The 21,828-nt window shown below is 40.1% G+C and overlaps 1 protein-coding gene across 1 annotated transcript in view; it reads right to left on the bottom strand.

The window, feature by feature from the left end:
* Window positions 1-21,828, bottom strand: part of vav3 (vav guanine nucleotide exchange factor 3) — an 82,410-nt gene that overhangs the window by 23,609 nt on the left and 36,973 nt on the right. The window contains 14 exon segments of the mRNA XM_029457603.1: window positions 514-605; window positions 1,887-1,988; window positions 5,518-5,627; window positions 10,658-10,790; window positions 11,161-11,246; window positions 11,350-11,436; window positions 12,214-12,282; window positions 15,051-15,146; window positions 15,455-15,554; window positions 15,722-15,825; window positions 16,480-16,548; window positions 18,099-18,200; window positions 19,108-19,216; window positions 21,691-21,756. Coding sequence (XP_029313463.1) covers window positions 514-605; window positions 1,887-1,988; window positions 5,518-5,627; window positions 10,658-10,790; window positions 11,161-11,246; window positions 11,350-11,436; window positions 12,214-12,282; window positions 15,051-15,146; window positions 15,455-15,554; window positions 15,722-15,825; window positions 16,480-16,548; window positions 18,099-18,200; window positions 19,108-19,216; window positions 21,691-21,756 — 1,325 coding nt within the window.

Below are 21,828 nucleotides of genomic sequence, written 5' to 3'. Positions count from 1 at the left end.
CTTCTTTTCATTCCAAATGTCTGAAGTTTCCCCACCATTTCTTTCAGAGCTGTCAGTGCTCCAGCATAGGGAGCTGAGTGACAGATACACAACAGGGGCATAATAAAAAAGTCAGGAGTTTCATAAAGCTTCTCAGTAAAACTACTATTAAGCTTTGGGGATTGGTGCAATGATACACAGTGACATTGCCTTTAAGGTGCTCTGAAGTGTCAAAACCGCAGCGAAGCGGGGGAGCTTTTGAATGAATATCTGCAATATTGATCGAATACTTGGATGACCTTGGATGGTAGAAATAAGGGCACTTATAAACTTCTTATGTATTTAAGAGCAACCCTTCTAATTCCCACAATTGGACTTAGTGCAATGCTTTTCAGAATGTCAATGAGTAACCATGAGCCAAGTCACAAATGCAGTGGTTTTCATAAGATTACATTTAATGTGTCCCTCACTATTATTTTGTTCAGTGACTGATATGAGGTTGTGCAATAAAGTGAGAGACTTTTTATTTGTTACCTGTTTTTCCACAGCTGCCAAAGCGGCCGAGACATTCTTTATGGGCACCCAAACCACACTTGGAGCACAGGTAGCCCTGGTTAAAGACACCCCTGCAGACAGACAGACAGACAAAGTCATCACATGTTTTGCTGCAGGCTGTTCTACCTTCTACTCTGCAACACGAGGACATCAGCCATAATTCAATAAAACAGGTGTCGTAGGGAGATGGCATGGAAGTTATTTCTCATTAGTTTCGAAAAATAATGCATCAGCTTATATCTAATAAATACTGAGAAGAAGACACTGACATTCTCGGTGTAAATGATGTGTGAACACATGCAGAGATTGAAGCTGAAGTCGTGTTTCTGTTTTCTTTCACAGAGGCTCTAGTTAGTATGACATGAAAGTAAATCTGCATTGCTCTGCTCTCCAGCTAATTTACACTTTAACCTCTTTGAGAAAACTAGCAAGATGTTCAGGTGCTGCTATTATTTTCTTCTCTGATGAGAACTAAAGGGTGTGTTGCATTGAGGGAAGAATTTAACCACTAGGTTATTAGGTTTGCCTAAGAATTTCCTTTTTAAATGACTGAATAACTATACTAAAATAATTATCATAAAACATTACAAGTCATCTGAGTACCAGTATAGTACACTTGATGTCTGATTTGAACTGTAGGTTTTTATAAAATAATATCATCCACATCTTAAAATCACAGATTAACTCTCGCTCGTGATCCATGAAGTTATTTGATAGTTGGCGCACATTCGATAAAAGGTTACGTCCTGTTAATCCTTTCTTCTTCTACAGGCACTGCACACAAAGGTACGATGAATCATTATTTAAAGAAACATTTGAGAGAGAAATCAAGAAGATATTGACACACTGCACTTAAGATGCTTCTTGAGACCTTTCCTGTATTATTCTTGTTTTATTATCTCATCCTAAGATAATGTTGGTGAGTTCATCGGCCGGCTCTGTATATTCACAGAGCAATAATCTCGTCCCCTTTCACCATCCATCGCTTTGAGGAAGTGCTGAAGTGTGACAGACATTTTTCTTTACCGGTAGGTGAAACCACTCAGTCGTTCTCGCTGTGAGTAAGACCATGGACGAGGTCTTCTGAGTGCCGATACCATTCAGCAAATTCAAAAGAAACTTTGCATAACTAAGGCGCATGTGCAGAGGAAGAGAGGAGTAAAGGAAAGTGACAAATAGCTTGTTAAGGTACACTGGAGAGGAATAGGAGAGGGAGGCCTCAGTCTTTATGTTTGACGATAGCCTTGAAGGAGTTGTGTGCTGCTTCCACTGTGTGTGTGTGTGTGTGTGTGTGTGTGTGTGTGTGTGTGTGTGTGTGTGTGTGTGTGTGTGAATAATAACTGGCCTCTTACCTCAGCAGCATGTGGCAAGAGTTGCAGGAGGTGATCCGTTCGAAGGTGTGCATATTAAACTCATGGAAGTTGTTTGTGGCATTCTCAGGCCGGATGTTGGATCTAAACAAGACAACAAACATTAGACATTGACGGGTTACGACGACAGTTTGTAGTTTGTAAAGAATAGAGGTTGTAATATTATATGTTTTGTATTCATGGTCATTTATATTCCTCATAAATATGTATGTATCCATTAAGAGTAAATATGTCATTTTGTAAGAATGTATGTACAGAATAAAATAATGTTACATTCAAAGCTATAAATGGGTTAGGGTCACATTTTATGACGTCATCACCCTAAAAAAATGTTTCCTTCCTTTGTGTGCGGCAAGTAGGAGAATAAATAAGAATATTTAATTTTATAAAACCATCTTGTGAATTTTAGGACTTTTGGACTTTACAATGTTATGGAGTTATTGGAAATGTTTGGATCACACAAGTAGGAAACAATCCTGCGCAGCCTCCATGGAATCTCATTCTACTAATAGTATAATACTAATAATATTCGATTAGGTTAGATATATCGTGAACAAAGCCTGAGAAAAGTTGTGTGACTTGTTTTGATATGGATGGACTCACACTGGTCTGAACCTCGTTGTGTTTGCATTCTAAACAATCTAAATATATCATTACTTTTCAGACTGACTTCCTAAAAATCCACTTGCAGGAAGTTGAAGCTTAGTTGAGATAAATTGTCCGTGACGGTAAAGCAACTATCATCACATGCTAATGAAGTTCAAGCGGGGAGCCCAAAAACTCTCTTGTTTATGAAGGAAGGGTGATCTCTCTGGAACCAGGGATTTGAGAGTGAGCTGTCGAAAAGAATTGCATTCACGATCTACGATGTCAGAACAATCCAAACCAGGGGAAAAACAATAAACAAAGCTTTTAAAAAAATAATGCAAATGTGCTTGTTTCTTCCATTTAAAATGCAGTGTCACCAAAAATTGAGTTGAAATGTCTTTGAATGCACCACTCAGTTTTCAATACAGTCTCTGCTCGTGTACCTCTCTTACTGCATGATGATAATATAACTTGTGGAATGAAATAGAAATCACAACGTGATATCGAGGGTTGGGGTTGAATATTAAAAACCATTGAACACAACTTTTACAAATAATGGAAGACTCAAAATCAGAACAAGCAGTTGGACCAACACTGTTGTAGTAGAAGTGAATGAATGAAAATGAGTTTGTGTTTGTTGCCCTTTTTGTTACCAACTGCTTTGGTCTTTGATGAAAATGTGAATTTCAAAGCAAAAATGTTCCCTTATAATTGCGGCCAACAAACTCTTCCAAGGCAACAGTAACATTTACTGATACGGTTCTTTGAAGTGGGAAGGAGAGAATTGCAAATAGACAGGCAAGGTCTGCTTGAAGTGAACACAGAAGTATTCTTGGCCCCTTGGGACATGGATGGATTTGTGTGTGTCTGTGTGTGTGAGAAGGGAAAAGACAGGGTTTGCCTATAGCACTGCCTGTTAATTCAAATGTAAGAGGTCTTTCCTGTGTTTTTTCAGAGTTATGATAACTAGACACGATGGCATTATTGCATACGCGTTTTGCTTAATATGCACAGGTGTTACTTCTTTTTTTCTTTTACTCAAATAATTAGCTACAGCATATTCTCTGGAAAATAGGACAAACAGCCCTAAGATGTAAGTATGTGTCAGAAGAAAAGAGACCTTCAGTGGTGTCCTCTCCTCTGTACTAGAATAAACCAACATATCTCTTTGTAGGAGAGACTGTTATTAACTATGAATTGCATATCGCTGACAAGAACGAGTCAATTTTACCATAAAAGTAATTACACTGAAAGATACTGAACACGTTGCTTTGGCATATGACAAAAAAAAACCTGTAAAACCCCCTGAGCTTCCCTTTTCTTGCGACTTGACTTTGAGAATACGACTGGCCTCTCCCAGTTCCACTATGCAACTTTGTAAAGATCGCTGAGAGATAGAGGCTTGAATTTTAAGAACTTAAAATACAATATGATTTAATTTGCAGTTTCCCTCTGACTTTCAACGACGGGGTGCTCGCTCAACTTCTCGCTTTCTGTACGTGAAGCAGTGTGTCGCCCTCGACCTCGTGCCTGCTGAATGTTAGTGGAGCAGTAAAATGGGGGCACGTGAGAAAAACAACTGTTCACAGATCAGCTATTAAGCATCGCTTAAGCAAGCTGTGGGAGCATGTGATTTTCTGGCAAAGCCTTTCTATTCTTGCAGCTCGTTAATTCAGCTCCAAAAGTTAATCAACCAAAGCCCCTGTTTTCACAGTCTCGCATCACGCTGCGCTGAATCTTCCCAACTCACTTCTTCACTTCTATAAGACCTGTTGCTTTCCATTGTAGCATGAAAATTATATTTCACAGATTTTTTCTTTTCTTTTCATTATTCTGTTTTTCTTTTTATATTTTCAATGTAATTGCATCTGCTGCACTAAATGTCACTGCTGCCACTGACAGGGAGGATGTTGTCTAGGTTTGCTGATATTGCTCTTTTCTTTAAAATATCTGTCTATTTATTGTCATCTACATCGGATACAATGGATAGGATTTGACTTTCTTAAAAAAAAAAAGTCAAAATCGAAGCAGCAGAGGCCAAGATCTCCTGACTTTCAAAGTAAAATACTTCAGTTACTTTGTTATACTTTTATAACACAGCAGGGATTACACAGCCGTCTCCTACTGCACCTGTTGTACTATTTGTAAGCATGTGCTATTCTGCTTTACTGTGCAAAACGTCATAACACAGATTCCTGTACTTCCTCGGTCGTGCTGAATACACATATTCTAATCACATTGAATTGCAGCTTTATTTCATGGTTTGAAACGAGGGAACTGAGTCCTATCTGGCTCCTGGCCTCCGACTGCAGATCAAACACCAGCTGCATGAAACAATTCAGCTAACAAGTCAAGCCACATCTACACAAACCTTCCTGTGGTATAATATCTTTACTCTTCTGCTTTTACACTCATTAAAACCACAGTTTACACACTGTGTCCAATGTTGTTTGAGTTTTGCTTTAGACTTCAGTTTCTATTCATATCTAGATATCTTCTACTACAGTTATTGTATACCCAATACAACTCGTCTGGTCTGTGTGTGTCTGCAGGTGGAGAGCCTCTTCAGTCAGTCATTCGTCTGTCTTGGCTCTTAAAGTGAAATACTATAGTTCCATGTGTCACTCTTTGGCACCAGTTCGTCAGTCACTTCAGGACATTTTGTATCCATTCAGGATATAGACTAGTTGATGCAGTTTATCTACACCTGATTCAATGTAACCAATTGCGTTCTCTGAGTATAAAGTTATAAATGGATTTAAAATTCAGTTTTTGTGCATTTTCAGTCAGGTTTTGCTGTTGAAAGTAAGTGTTCTACTTATAATCTGTTCATCTTCTTGTCACAGTGTCGCGCGTGAGTCTTAAATCATTAAGTAGCCTAACTTGAATAACAGGTAGGACAATGTGTACTTTTTGATGCTGTGACAACGATGCAGTGCAGAGACAAAGAGACACACTCATATCACACTGTGATGCACACACACACACACACACACACACACACACACAGAAAAAACACACTCACATGGCCATGCCAAACTGCTCCAGCCACTTCTTTTTCAGCTCTTTGGTCTTGAAGAAGAACTCAAAGCCGCTCTGGCCCTGGTTATGAGTGAGGTAGAATCCGTAGGACCACTGCAACAGGAGAGAAAAACATGCACATTTCAGACAAAATAACGAAAACAACGGCAAATAAATAAATTGAGGGTTTCAAGTGAAAGACAAACAGAGCAGGAGGGGGCAGGAACTGAAGGAGACAGGATGCAGGGAGACAGATGGAGACAAAGAGATGCAAAATGAAAGAGGGATGCCTTGGGGAGAGCAAACACAAAGGCTGAGGGGTTGGAGGGTGGCAGAACTGACAGACAAAGACAAAACCAAGAGAAAGAGCATGAAGGAGAAAGAAAACAGAGTCTGTTCGCTGTGCCATATAACTGCTGGGCATCAGACAGCATGCACAAACCCAAGTAGTGAGAGTGGGCCTGTAATCAGCCACCATTATCCACTTCAAAGGCTAAATATGAGTCTGTTAGCCTCTGTGTCAATGAATGCCTCTGTTTTTTTAGATGGCATCACTAAACAGATGCTTGTGAGATGCACCTTTTATGGCTCCTATGTGGGGTTTTGAACTTTTAGCACTCAGCTCTGAAGGCTAAAAACATGCCAAGCTTTCAGTGCTGTCAGGGAAGCGCAAAGGCTCATCCTTTCTATTGAAAGAAAAGAGAAAAGGAAAGCATCGCTCTACAGAGGCATTCCCAGTGGACACCAAGACTTACGCTCAGCAAAGATATCTCTAGCAACCAATTTGTTACAGAAGGAGAATGTTTGTCTGTCAGTTTAGGACTTTTTTGCTCGGTATATCTTTTGGAATTTAGAAGGATCATACATCCAGACTGATGATTAAAAGTTGTTCTTTGTTTATTTTCATAAATATGCAGAAGTTAATCCGACCCTCAGTGATTTATTTCACCATGGGTAAATGTGCCTGAGTGAACAACAACAGTTTATTTGGCAGCAGAAACATGTTGAAAACACAACATTGACATATTATCGCCTACTTAGTTTGTAAGTGAACTTGCTAACGTGATCCATAATATTAACTTATGTATTCGGACAAACTGTGTTGATTTTAGCCAACAAATAAAAGGTATGTAAGGGTAAAAGGTGTTTAACTGAGGATTGCTTTCTGGGTCATTCCAGAATTGGAGGACATTTCATGTCCCACATATAAAAATCTAATAATCCATGCCCAAAAAGCTAAACCATGCACTTGTTGTGTTAAATATACTTGTATTGAGACAAAATGTACACTTTTGACTTTTTTTAGTATTATTATATTGATATATGTCTCTTGTAATGGTACAATCAATTTTTGAAATCATAAACATATTTTAAATAACAGTAATTTTACACTGAAAGTGTGTCCCACAACATGCGCGCTACCCTGTTACTGAAACCTTTTTAGCTTGGCAGAGGAAGTGAAAAAACTGTATAATTAGCATAATATAATGTTTTAAATGTATTACTGTATTTTCCATCTATCCATTGTCTACCGCTTATCCAGGGTCGGGTCGTGGGGACAGCAGCTACGGTAGGGAACCCCAAACCCCTTTTCCGGGCCACATCCGCCAGCTCCGACTTGAGGATCCCGAGGCGTTCCCAGGCCAGTGAGGAGATATAATCTCTCCACCGAGTCCTGGGTCTTCCCCGGGGTCTCCTCCCAGCTGGACGTGGCTGGAACACCTCCCTAGGGAGGCGCACAGGTGGCATCCTTACTAGATGCCCGAACTACCTCAACTGGCTCCTTTCAATACAAAGGAGCAGCGGCTCTACTCAGTGCTATTCAGCAGCGGTCTCTCACGGATGGCTGAGCTTCTCACCCTATCTCTAAGGGAGACGCCAGCCACCAGTCTGAGAAAACCCATTGTGGCCGCTTGTACCCGCAATCTCGTTATTTCAGTCATGACCCAGCCTTCATGGCCATAGGTGAGGGTAGGAACGAAAATCGCCCATTAGATCGGGAGCTTTGCCTTCTGGCTCAGCTCTCTTTTCGTCACAACTGGTGCGGTAAAGAGAATGCAATACCGCCCCCGCTGCTCCGATTCTTCGGCCGATCTCTCGCTCCATTCTCCCCTCACTCGCGAACAAGAGCCTGAGGTACTTGAACTCCTTCACTTGGGGTAATGGCTCATTCCCTACCCGGAATAGAGGTTCGACTTTTGTCGACTAAATACATAACAAAAAAGAATAAAATAAAAGGTTCATTTCATTTTTCATTTTTTGACCCTTCTACTAGCCAAGAACGATGCAAGGCCAACTAGCAACTGTAACCGAAGTTAAACTCAGGTTAGCCAGCTAGCTGTAGCTTAGCTGCGCAGCACGAATCTGGCCTTGGCTGCTCATAATGTCATAAAGTCAAAAGGCAAAAGGCAAGCTTCTGAACTTATAATCACAGAGCCAATGGTCCAATTAAGATATCAACATTACAGATAGTAATGTCATTTTGAATATGATATTGTAAAGTAATGTCACGTCACTGTTTTGGCCCAGAATGCTCACTCGTATAGGCTATGGAGCGTGAGCATGTGCAAGAATTAGGATGCTGACCAGAGTTCACTTAAAGGCCATCGGTGTCATTAACAATAAGGATTTTCTGAAAATTCCACATATTACGTTTAACAGCGAGAATAGATGTGAAGCTTTCATTCCCTCACGTCCTGCTGCAAAATCTTAAACCGAAAGCTTTAGCATGAAAAATGTCTTCAGTCTACTGGCAGCACAAAAGCTTGCTGATGCTGTGTACATCACTTCAGAAACGATTAGACTTCAGGGTTATTTAGTTTAACCTCCAGATGAATGTAGATGTGATTATTTTTGCTTCGAGGATGAAGGTTCTTATTGCTGCTTCCCTCAGACAGCCACTGTCATCTTTGCCATTTCCATAGTAAATATGTAATCAAACAAACTGCATCATATCCATCATGTCAGAGGTGAATGATACTGAGGTAGCTAAGGTTTCATAAAAAACATAACTATATAAGCCCATATGGGTCTAAGCCTACTAATGTCTGCTATTTACAACATCATTATTCCCCAAATCATTGTTTCCTGGCACGCCTTAGATATCATTCCTCATTATGATGGCGGTATTTTTCACCACTTGGCACTTAGTATTCAGTGTGTGTGTGTGTGTGTGTGTGTGTGTGTGTGTGTGTGTGTGTATGTGTGTGTGTATAGTCAGGCCCAAAGCGAGGTTTAATGATAGGACCATCTGGGAGGAGGCAGACTGTTCTCGTCTGACACTTTCAGTATTATGCTGGTGAATGAACAAGACAATGTAAAACATGTGCTGGAACAAGAATGTATCAAATTAAAAATTAAATCAAATCTTTTTTGGTGATTATTTTCTTGTTTGTGTTATGAGCTGGAAAGAGTTTTTCATGTAGTTCATTTTAGCGGCACATTAGGGGAATTAGCGAACACATGGGAAGCAGTGTGTAGATGCTGGTACAGGTGCTTATAAAATACTGTCAACTCAATTTTTACTAAATTCTTATAAACCTGTGTTTATCTGATAAATTGTTACGGCTGCTCATTATGCTGAAGCAGCGCTGTTAATTGGTTTGTCAGGAGTCCAACATGGTTTCTGAGCTTTGCTGACTCAGTCATAAAAAGGCAATAATGGACTCAACTGTGCAAGACTTCCCTCCATTACAGCTGATTGGTTGTTATATGAGATGCTTGTTTTGTGCTTTCCATTGTACAGAATGTTAGAAAGTATGTTCTTTTACGTGCTGCACATTACAGTAACAATGAAAGAGTGAACGTAAAAAGCAGAGTATGCTCACTACATTGTTCAAGCTCTGGGTAAAATTAAATGTCATCAAAAGCAGTTTTAGGCGTTATAAAATGAGTGTACATCACCGCTTAAAGCTGGTTATTGCTTTTTGAAAATGGTGAACACGCCATAAAATGAAAAACTTAATGCTCAAGACATATTGTCTTTTTATGTCAGTGACCTGCATCAGTGTGGATTCAAAGGGACGCGACCAATCAGACCCGAGAAACCAAAGCTTTCTTTTTCAAGGTAAAGAAATTAAACATATGCCTCACACTTTCCTATCAGCTGTGATGTATCTGGACTACGAAGTGTTAACTGTAAAAATAAACTATTTGGTTGCCAGAATTGCTGGGACATTTTGTCACTGGATTATTTAAGACCATCTGTGCGTTCCAATACCCACACGACCATAATATTTACTACGCCAGAAAAAGATTTTGTATGTCCCAATATATAGCATGTCAAATGCAGCACGCCAAAGATCCCAGGATGTCCTACTGCATCCGGTCACATATAGCCGTCTGCAATCCGGCAAGCTTTCTGGTTAAAGTCCTCATTTCAGTTTGCAGCACAATAAGGAAGCAGAATTATTTTTCAATATTTTGGGAAAATATGAGGAATGAATGTGGTCTGCGAGCCTGGCAGAAAAAAACTTCCTGTTTTGTTTTTATTTCAGCTTGATTTAATTGAGGCTAATGTTTCCGCATGTCTCCCTGTGGCCTCGCCAACAGTGGAAATTAGTTACTTTCTTGGAAACGAGAGGAAGATGTTCACAAAGACATGTGTTGCTGCCAAAAAAACAGGTAAAATAATGAAGCGGAAATGACTGACAGATGTGCCAATATGTTTTCTGGGGTAATGGCCAGATCTGAAACTTGAAAAACATGTACCTTGCCATGTACGTCAAGTATTTTTATTGTATTTCTTTTTGAAGTAGTGCAATCTATTTCTGTGACGTCAAACAACCGTAAAATTCAATAATACAGCTGTAAAGATATCCTGACTTTCTAATAAATAGGATTCAATTCCTGTCTGGAATACACCTACACTCCACAGGCCATAGCAACCAAGCATGTGTGTGAGAAACAGTGCTGATAGTCAAGCTGATGCTTTCACTGAATATTTCAGACATTCACACAGGTGTAACTAACAACATTAATTAGTTGTGGCTGCGATCAATGGCTTACAGACACGGCTAAATATTACAGAGCCATGTCTATGAAGATTGTTGGTTACCCAGGAAATAGTCATCAATAATGTGGTTAGTTGCGCCTGTGCTTTAAAGTCAAAGAGTCTGCGGCGAAAATACGTTGTGTGTGTGCACCTTTCGGTTTTCCTTGTCCGATGTGGGGTTGTTGGTGATCTTGAAGAGGTGCAGGTCGATCACTTCTTTCATCTCGTAGTTGTCTCCTCGCCGCTTACAAACGATCACCGCCGCGTCGAACAGGAAGATGTGCCTGCGGTTCAAAGAGCATCAAGTCAAAGTCATTGATATAATCATGCTACTCTACCAAGGGCATTTTTAGAAATCAATGTGCTACTTAAATTATTACTAACTTTAAGCTACAATATGTATTATTTCTGACACAGGATGTATTATACATTATAAGACTGTTTGTCTGGAGCTCTGGTGGTCATAACTAAACACCCTTGTACTTCACTTTGTTTTGTTCTTCACCTACAAGACACAGGTTTAGTTTCTAACAGCACCTTGGCTTAAAGCAATACATACTCTGGCAGCTTTCCAAGCACAGCACCTGATTCTAGTTAAGCTGCAGTCAGTCAGTCAGTGTTTTAGTCAACCAGCATTTCAACCTGACGTCTCACCTGTCCTGTTTAGCTCGTTTGTCCACCGAGGCCACCCGGACCTCCCCGTCACCTTTGGGTCTCCCGTAGTTACTCAGAGTCTGATTCTACAGGAAAGCAGACAGACAAAGATGAGGAAAGCAATTTAGAAAGAAAGCAGTGTGAAAATGAGATCAGCATCTAATTATTTGGAAGGAACAGGTGGCTTACCAGGTTTTCGATGGATTTCTGATACTGATCTATTTCTCGTAACGTCTCATTGTCTCGCTTGACTTCGTTGACATACTGAGCCAAGTCCTGTAAACAAAGAATAGAAAAAAAGAATTTAGTTTTTCCTTTTATATATTTTCTTTCTTTTTGTGCTGTCAAAATCCACCATTGCCGATGTGGGCTCGTGCACCCTATTGACACACTGAGCAGTTGAGCAGCGTTTGAGGGGACAAGATGAGCAGGACTTATAAATGCTGCATTTAGAGGAAGACTTGTTTGTTGATTTGTGAACACATTTTGAATGAAGTGCAATAGCTTATAGCAGGGGTCTTCAATGCTTTTTCGGGCCAAGGACCCCCAAACTGGTGTAGCGTGGTGCAGGGACCCCCTACTGTATATATTGTACACAAGAGGGGGGGGTGGCGGAAATTTATTTTAGTTCATCCCTCTCCTTTCCTCCACTCTGTCTCTGACTGTAGGTGTGTGTCGCCACTAAATAATCGGATTTCTAAAGTAGAAAGGTTAACTAACAATCCAAAAAGCAACAATGCATTTCTTTTTAAAGGCTATAAAACTAATCTTTGCTCATTTTAAGCAACATTTTAATCAAATCTGATGACCGTTGTGAGGGTGTTTGCTGAAGTTGCCAGTCCGCTGTCAATCCAATTATACGACACCAAACCAACACAATTCTAATGAAGCAGATTAGCAAGTTTTCAAGGGCTTTAAGGGAATAAAACATGAATTGTGCACTCAAACTGACTGAATATGTTGTGCATGTAGCTTTGGGATGGACCTTCCACTCAGTGCATGCTGGAATAAGAGTGTGTGAATAGAAATAAACTGGATAAACTGATGACGTACCTTCATGGCATCTAATGCTGTCCGCAGATTACTCTTGTCGGTGGCATCATGAGTGTGTTTCACCAGCTCCTGTTGGACGGAAACAAATCACACACAGAATATAGGTGAGCAGGTGTCCCATGATAACAACTCTTTTATATTGTAAAACTGATTTAAAGCTACTAGCTGACAGTTTTAATTATACACCCAAAGTTATAAATGGAGGGAGTAAAGTGAGGTTATCTGTTAATCATAACACAAAAAAAACAACATTGTTCTGCTGCTGCTTTACACTAAAGCCACAGTCCACACATAGACTCTTGGTATGAAATGACAAAGGTTGGAGTGCCTTGCTAGCCGAATGGTTACAGTGAAAGTCGCAGATTCGATTCCGGCCTTGGGACCTTTCTTGCCTCTCTCTCTCTTTCCCCCATTTTCCTGTCAAATAAAGGCAAAAATGCCAAAAAATAATCTTTGAAAAATAAGAAATGAAAAAGGTCACTGCGAAAAGAATCCTGTCCTGAAATAAATCAGATATCGTGTGTGTGCACTCATCTATTGCAGGTGTGTGTGTGTGTGTGTGTGTGTGTGTGTGCGCAAGTGTGTATCTAAAATTGCTTGGCAGTGCCTGGCTGCAGCGTAAACAAGACATCTAGACCTCAGCAGTGGAGGATAAGGGAGGATGCCATGCATGTCCTTCAAACAGGCCCATACAAACTGTATCTCCACACACACACACACACACACACACACACACACACACACACACACACACACACACACACAGAGATACACGCACACACACTGAGTCGCTAAGGGAGATATATGTGTCTGCTTGGTACTGCTCAAATCCCTGGTGTCAGTCAAGCTCAACCTGGGCATTATTATCACTAGCAAGACGACAGAGTCCTATTTATCAAACCTTGCTCCCACCTCCACACATCCACAGAGATACAGGGGAAGGGAGTGGTCACACTGATAGCCGGGATGTACATGATGGACTCATTGAGGGAATCGTGTTCAGGGGGGAAAAGAAATGATGAGTAGACGCAGTGAGGAACAAAGGGAGAAAGATTGATGACAAAAAAGGCGAGAAAGAAAGAACAAGCAAGAGAGAGGAGCGAGAGGAAGCGACGAGACATTTGTAACCATGTGGGAAAGTAACCCAGCGGATGCTTTATTTGGTGCAGCAAGCTATTACCCGGCTGTTCCGCAGGGATGTCGGCCCATGTTGACACCACGTAGTTGTTTTGTGGATACAGGTTTTAGTTTTTTTTGTGGGACATTTGGGTTGCGTGCGAACATGAGACATCACAAGGTTTCAGAGAATCCTGTTGGAGAGCTGAGAAACTATAAAAGAGCATTTTAATGTAAAAGGATGCAAAAACCTTTATTTTGTTTTCACACATTCCTGTTGAAATGTCAAGTGTGCAGGGTTTCAAGTCGCTCATCCGGAGGCTCAGTCCTTGGGAGCCCAAATATTAATTTTCAGATCGGAAAATAACCAACTCAACCTGTGCAACTTTAATATAAATATTTAAATATTGGACTTTTGAAAATACCTAAAATCATGTTTGTAACATTGCCTACTGGAAATCCCCAAAAGGTAAAACCACATAAAGTCAGGCGGATGGTTCTCAAATTAAATACTTCAATAATTAAACATGAAGTATTTAATAGTAATCAATTGCTTTTAAGATTCAAATCCTTTTGAGGGTGTTTCTTTTCACTTTTTGTGCTTCCATTTAAAGCCTCCTAAATCAGAACATCCTGCCTTCATTGCCGAAGTTCAACATTACACACAATTAACAACACAATAAAACACACTGAGATTATAGGCCCTTCTGTCACCTCCCACCCACACACACACACACACACACACACACACACCCACACACACACACACACTCACACACACACACACACACACACACACACAGTATACACATCTATTCATGAGGAGAAATGCTGCTGCCTTTCTTTGCAATAATGCATACATTGCAGCAAACCCATATGTACATTATACACAGACAACCTTCAACCTCGTTGACTTATTCTGTGGGATAAATGCATACTGTGTCAATATTCCAACAGCATGGAAACATAATATATCCTCATATAATATCATATGTAGTCATTTCAAAATGTATCATAGAAGAAAAATCCTCAGACAGTTTGGATCATTAAAATGTTTCCATTTTCAGGGACATTCAGATTCAGATTGTCGCCACTTCAAAGCTACTTTACCTCTCGGTCTGTCTCTCTTTAGTTGTGTGTCTCGTTCTGTCTGCTTCTCTCTTTCAGTCCTCACTGTATCTATTTCCTTGATTGTCTCAATCAGATGACAATTATGATGTGGGTCATTTCAGACAGAGTCATAGAGAAGCTACAGACAAGAGGAGCCTCAGAGCCTGAAGGACGGAGGCAGGGGACGGGATCCAAACATGGTCAACAGCACCACCTAGTGACACCTCTGGCTCACAAAGTCTGATTGGCAGTGAATGAGCCTTTTAATGAATCCAAACCTCCCTGATGGGGCTCTGTCACTTACTGACAATCATCTATAAAGTGAGTGAAGACTTTTCACTTTAACTTTCTGTCCAGCTTTGAGAATTTACAATGACAGTAACGGAATACAGCTGTGAGTCTTTAAGGAAATATAAGGTGGTTATAAACAGCTTATTACACAACTGGTATTCACAGATGAGTAGGCGGACGCCAGAGGGCTTCTAACTTTTATCTGAGTCATCCGGTTTTCCAACAATCAGCAGTAATTGGAAGGCTACGGCTTTACACCATGCTGACATAACAACTTTATGACTACAGTAGAAATAGTATATAAGATAGGAGAGCTGTACCTGCAGGAGGAGCGGATACTTTAAGACTCGCTGCATAGGAACCACAAGCAGATCCCTCAGCGTGAACTTGCCGTAGTTGGCTCTCTTTGAACATTCCTGTAAGAAAACCATAAAGAAAGCAAATCTTGTAAATGATAAAGCTTTAAAGAAAAGCAGCCAGCGAGTGAAAGTGCGTATCGTGTGTAACCTCAGATCAAATATGTTCAGGTGCTTTTAATTCGGAAAGAAAAAGCTGACAAAATAGAAAACTTTACAATCATTTATGCTGTCGGCCGTGATGCCATCACCTGCAATGCCTCAGGTGCACACTTGAGGGCATTCTGTGACCATGCTGAGGTTATGAGACATGAACACTTGTCAATGTGGCTCTAAATAACTCTTTACTGACACTAAAAAGGATTTACCTCAAGCTTCATGCGTACGTCCTCTCTATCTTTGCAGATGTCATCCAAACTAACAATGGCTGTTTCCACATGGCTGCAGTATTTCCCATAGATCAACAATCTGAGACAGATCAAACACATGCAGTCGGAGGATTAGAGAGGAAGCCAGGGTACTTTCCTTTTCCTGAAAACAGTATCTAAGGACAGTTTATTATGACTAATATATGCTTCATTAAGATAAGAGAATTATAGAAAATATGGCCTATGGTTAAAGGATTCCTAGTGTACCTTTCTTTGAAAGTGATGAAGATCTGGTGCAGGTTCTGTGCACCTCTGTGAGAGACTGAGTCTTGGATTTCCGACAGTAAACATTTGTGAACTTTAACCAGTTCCTGAAACACAAAAGCAAAGATTATTTAATGTCTTTTATTTAGGGATAACATTTGCATTATCAATTCATCTACTTTTTTTTTTAACTAATCCATTGATCATTTGGTCTATGAAAAGTAAGCAATTTCCAAATGCAATGACATCAAATATATATTTGTTTATTATCAAATACGACTAGAATTATCACATGTTTGGTACGATCAAAATAGTAATTTTCCATTCATGGTGGCATATCATATTGCATAATTAATTCAATGTGTTTGTATTTTAACTAATGTGTAGCTGGTCCTTTTAAATGGCAAACGTATACGTTAGCATTGTGAGCATGTTAGCATGTTGACTTGAGCGTTTCATCACAGAGCTGCTAGCGTGTCTGTGGACACTTAATCTAATTACTAATCTAGTTACTAATCTAATAATATTATACACTAAATAAATATAATAATATTTATTACACATTTAAAAGTGTTTGAACAGAATTTTAAAAATAAAAAGATTGACAGTGGAATTCATTAATGTTATTATTTACAGCCTGTATTTTCCTATTGTGAATGTCAACATGTCTTCAGTAAAAAAAAAAGCATTTCAATTAAGAGTTTTGTGACCTGGAGTCGACCGCCCAGTCAGATCGTTACACTGTAAAGACGATGACTTACCGGGATATTCACAAACACCTTTTCCATCTCGGCCATGGATAGAAACATTGTGAGGGGCGTCATAAAGTGCTGCAGCAGAGGGAGAGAGAGAGAGAGAGAGAGTGGGCCCTCCAGACTAAGAGTGGGAAAGTCATTTTGCGAGAAGCTATTATATTATAGGGCCAAGTTGCACAGAGCTGCAGTCAGCAAAAACAAGGAGGACCGTCTGGGTCACGACAATAATCTAATTTTCAGAGTTTGAAATTTAATGATTTCCTCTCAGAATACTCCCGCCGCATAGTCACCTCTACATCTCAAAGGAGCGCGTGAGCACAAACCAACTTCCACCATCCACTTCATATTGAAAGTCATCTACTGAGTATTCCGCTGGGAGAGCAGGCAAGGTCTTTTTCCAGACGTGAACGTACACAAGAGGGAGAAGACAAGTAGCTGTGGCTGGGGGAGAGACGGCGGGCCTCCCACAGTTCTATAAAAGTGCAGCGTCAGGTGGAAAACATCCACCACAAAAGGGCTTTTCTCATAGTATAGTTTTAGCTGTGCTGGGACTCCTCATTACCCACTTGTAATTTAAAAAAAATATATATATTATTTCCCTCATTCCTCTCTGGGATTACATATTTGTTACACTGCTCATTATTTTTCCATTATACTCCAAATTACAGTCAGTGAGTTTCATAGTTCCTCATATTGCAAGTGATAAGGAGGCCAAATTGATTTCTTGTGCTCTTGTCAAGCTTTCACCGCATAAAATCAAAGCAGTGGGAACATTTCCACCCTGAGAAAGTTATGCAAGTTTTTATGACTCACTGTAATTAAGTGTAAAAGAATGAAGAATTATTCAGTTTATGCCATATTTAGGGTGACATTTTGATTGGTAATTTGTATTATTTCTTAAACAGTTGCGTATTATTATTATGATTAGTAATGCTATGATTGTCATTTAAACCAACTCCGTCCTCAATTTGTGACGAGAGCTGGGAAAACACATTATGCATTAATTACGTTGGTAGTTTTTTTCTGTAAGTCTTGATGTCAGTTCTTGTCACTCTTGTTAATTTACACTTCTAAACACACTCACAGTGTAGATATCAATTTACCCACTTGGTCAAACTAGGCCAGTGTTTCCCCGCCTGGGGGTAGCGATCTCTAACGGGGTTAGAGGATAAATCTCAGGGGGTGCGTGATAATTAATGTGACAGGAAAGAGGAAAAATATTGTTCTGCTGCTCTTATTTAGATTCTTATTTTCCTGACTTCTCTGTTTTGCTTTTTTACCATATGAAGTACTGAATAGTTTTTCCTCTTCAGGCCTCTGAGTCGTGAGTGAAATTAACAATCTGAGAAAATCCCTTTAGTTGAACGACATATTCAACCTGTGACAAGAGGTCGCATGCAAACATGGCTTTATTATTACCCAAAAAGGTTGGCACCCAGTGATCTAAGTAACATAATTTGTTAAACATCTACAAGCCACATGTGACAACACACTCAACAACCTATTACCTGAAATCTAAACAACGTATGAAACCTCAGTAGATAACAGCACACACACACACACACGTTCTAATTCTCTACCTTGTATGTGCATAACAATATCGAGCCCTTATAGTAAGTCAGTACCTTCTCTATAGACTCCAGGGTCTCAGTGTATTTCTCCTCTGTCTGCTTGATCTCTGTTAAACAGCAACTCCTGATGTCGGTCTCTGCTTGCTTCTGGAATGCCTACACGCACACACACACACAGACACACATAGACACACACACACACACACACACACACACACACACACACACACACACACACACAGCACTGTTACTATGTGTCAGCACTGTGGGCTGACAAACTGTTGAGTCTTCATCCAGATGTAGTCTGTTCAACCCTTTGAGCAAGGTCAGAGTCACACATGCTAGAATACGAGGGACCATCATTTTTATTGAACAATACACTTAGAATGTAAATATACATTAAATATACACATTCACTTAATACATTCTGTGGAATAACATAGTGGATAATGTAAAAAAACAAAGTAAATTTCAAGCTTAAATCTATAGAATTCTAGGATTTAAATAGGATTTCAAAGGCTCATAGTTAATATAAAGGTTGGTACTGCTTTCTTTACCCTTGTTCACCCTTGGTATCTTGAAGCTCCATAAGGCAATTTCACACACTAGCAGCCCATTAAAGGCAACAAGAGATAGTTTTCAGGACTTCCAATGTCCAGTTTTAGTATGCACACTGTGAACGCTAAATATGAAGCTGTGGCCAGCAGCTGGTTAGCTTAGCACCAAGGCTGAAAGGCAGAGAGGGGGAAAGCTAGCCTGGCTCTGTCCAAAGGTATTCACATACCAGCACCTCTAAAGCTCAGTAATAAACATGCTATATGTTTAATCCAACAAACACTATATATAACTAAAAAAGCTTCATATTCTTAACGTACAGACATGAGAGCGATATAAATCTTCACCTCTCTCTCTCTGCAAGCAAGCAATGAAGCATGTTTCATGAAATGTCAAACTATTTATTTAATGTAGATGGTGACTCAATGTGGTATGTGCCAAACTGAGTCACCATGAATTAATGAGGTATAGTAAAGAAGTGTGTGAAGTTAAAGAGAGGAGCACTAACAGGAGGAGGGATGGCCTCTGTCTTCATTAGATCCTCATAGATCTCTCCACCATCTTCATCGTCGTACACGCAGTCGTACAGGTCCTCCTCATCCTCTACCCCGTTCTCGCTGCAGCACACATGACAGAAGATAGCAATTAAATTGCATCACACAACTGTTTGATCCTGACTTTCACTGTGAGCGGGTAATGGTTTTTACTCTTCATGACAGCCACATGAAAGGTTCGCACAAAAACACACACAGTTAGGGTTTTACAGAAGTGGATTCTTTTCTTACTATACTACAAATCTTGTTAGCCGGGGACAAAACTTAATTCAGGGGTGTGAAAGTGGTTCTGACATGCATACATGGACACACTCACACGCACACACACGCACACACACACACACACACACACACACACACACACACACACACACACACACACACACACACACACACACACACCAGAAAAGATTGTTATGTTTGACATAACAGGCCTGTTCTGATTGCTCACATCTGAGCCAACTATTTTACCTTAGCAACTGGACTAACATGACATGACTCAGTGAGTGTGTGGTGTGTGTGTGTGTGTGTGTGTGTGTGTGTGTGTGTGTGTGTGTGTGTGTGTGTGTGTGTGTGTGTGTAGCTTAGAACCACATTTTATCAAGAGGAGAATAACATGAGACGGATCTCTACACAGCACACTTGTAAGCGTGCTGGTATATTAGGGTGAAGAATAGAGGGTGAGGTGAGGGGTGAGGATTAAAGGGGCCGTATGATGCTCATGTTTAGGTTCATACCTGTATTTTGGGTCTCTACTATAACATATTTACATGCTTTAATGTGCAAAAAACCACATTATTTTTCTCATACTGCCCGTCTAAATAGACCTGCATGCACACTCTGTCTGAAATGCTCCGTTTTAGCGCCTGCCTCTTTAAGCTCCCCTCCTGAAAAAAGCCCATTCTGCTCTAGTTGGCTTGCGAGAAAAATATGGCGCTCTGGAGAAGTATGGAGTTCTCAAGTCATGGTCTTAGATGGGAGGGGAAAAGGGGAGCCAAATCTGAATCTGGCTTGTTGAATCCTATCCAACAATCAATTTACCACTGTTATGTAAATGTGCAGGAGAAAATTGAATTGTGTACCTGTATTATTTAATACAATTTCCACATTTAATAAAAGTTCCACGTACACTTATTCCAGCCACACACTGGAAGTGTTTTTGTTGAGTGTCAAGACACCTTGTTGCATGTACTAAATAATTAGATTTTCTTAAGGGATCAAGAAGCAACTTGTCCCTGAGCTGCTGTTGCATCAAAGTGAATTAAGCCAATGAGATGGTAACATACACAATGTTCTCTTCCTCTTATGTAGTCTGTGCTCTGTTGAACACATAATGGCCCTAAATACTACATTTTGGACATGACTTTCAGCAGTGTTAGTGGTGGAGTTCAGGCAGTTGTCTATATGTGGTGTATGGTGGTAGTGAAGCTCTCCTGTTGGGTTAATGGGTATGTTTCTGCACATGTTGTGTCCATTTGCTGCTGAACACTGAGCAGATGGGAGTTGAGCGGTGAACGCGACTCTGTTCAGTGTGATCCAAGCTGCCACTTCCACCTCCCATCCACTGCTAGCTCCTGTCAGACTGCTGTTTTCCTGTCACTACTGACAACTGGGCTGCTTCCTACTAGGAGCTGTCAGCGCTAAACATAGACGGGAGCACTGTGTCAGTGTGAGGCTCGCCAACAGCATCTTTACTGTTATCGACACTGACTTACATTAACACACAAGGTACAGTAGCTTTTAAATGCATATTTGTTCCATATTTCTTATTGGTTTCTGCTTTGATCAAAAGGCGACTACACTGGCTGAATATAGAGAGCAATTCAATGTTTTAATAAACATTTGCCTTGGATAGAATAATAAACTGACAGCTTCAGTCCAAACATATTCTAAACTATATTACCTTCAGAACTCCATTTTAACCAAGTCACAGTCAAGTCTCTTCAAATCCTTCACATTCAGTTTTTATAGAAGTTGTTATTGCATTCAGATAAAAAGGCTTTTGTAGGTGGATTATGGTCGTGTTCCTTATTCACTTTCAAAAGCAAAAAAAAGCTTTTTATGTTGTTTTGATGAAGTTACTTTAAAATGAAATGCTTGAACATTATGTTAAGAGCAAGGCCTCTGCAGGACTGCATCTTAAAATGTTATTTAAAAATAAAGGAAGAAAATTCAGTTAATTCATCCGGTTAACCTGATGTCCACTCAAGTTCAAACAGACTTTTGTATACTTGCAAATATTTATAAGAAATCTGCAAAACATTTATAAGTGTGTGGGGAATAGGGTGTGAAAACAGGCTTGAAGAAAAAAAAAGATCAAGCCCACACGACTTGTGGTTAACTGAGAAAAGAGTGGCGAGCTCGTGCAGAAAGCCTTGGAGGAGGTGGCTTCCAGCCTTTGCCCACAATAGCTTGTAGATTACAAAGTGATGGGGACACTAGGGGCTAAATTAACAAAATTACTTTTTGAAATGAAGTTTCAAAGTTTCAAAGTGTTCATGCACATGGATGTGTATAGCAGAGGAGAGGAAACATACTCTATAAGGTCCTCCAGGTGGTTGTAGATATCCTCATCTTCGACACTCTCCTCGGATGGATAGGGCCTTTAGAAGGGAAACAGAGAGCATTCAGGCTTAAAATATCATTATGATATACCCAGCCATAGTAGATTGCAT

Source organism: Cottoperca gobio, chromosome 20 (genome assembly GCF_900634415.1).
Source record: "Cottoperca gobio chromosome 20, fCotGob3.1, whole genome shotgun sequence".
Lineage (NCBI taxonomy): Eukaryota > Metazoa > Chordata > Actinopteri > Perciformes > Bovichtidae > Cottoperca > Cottoperca gobio.
Note: the sequence above shows the minus strand (reverse complement) of the source record. Positions and strands in the feature narration are given on the sequence as shown.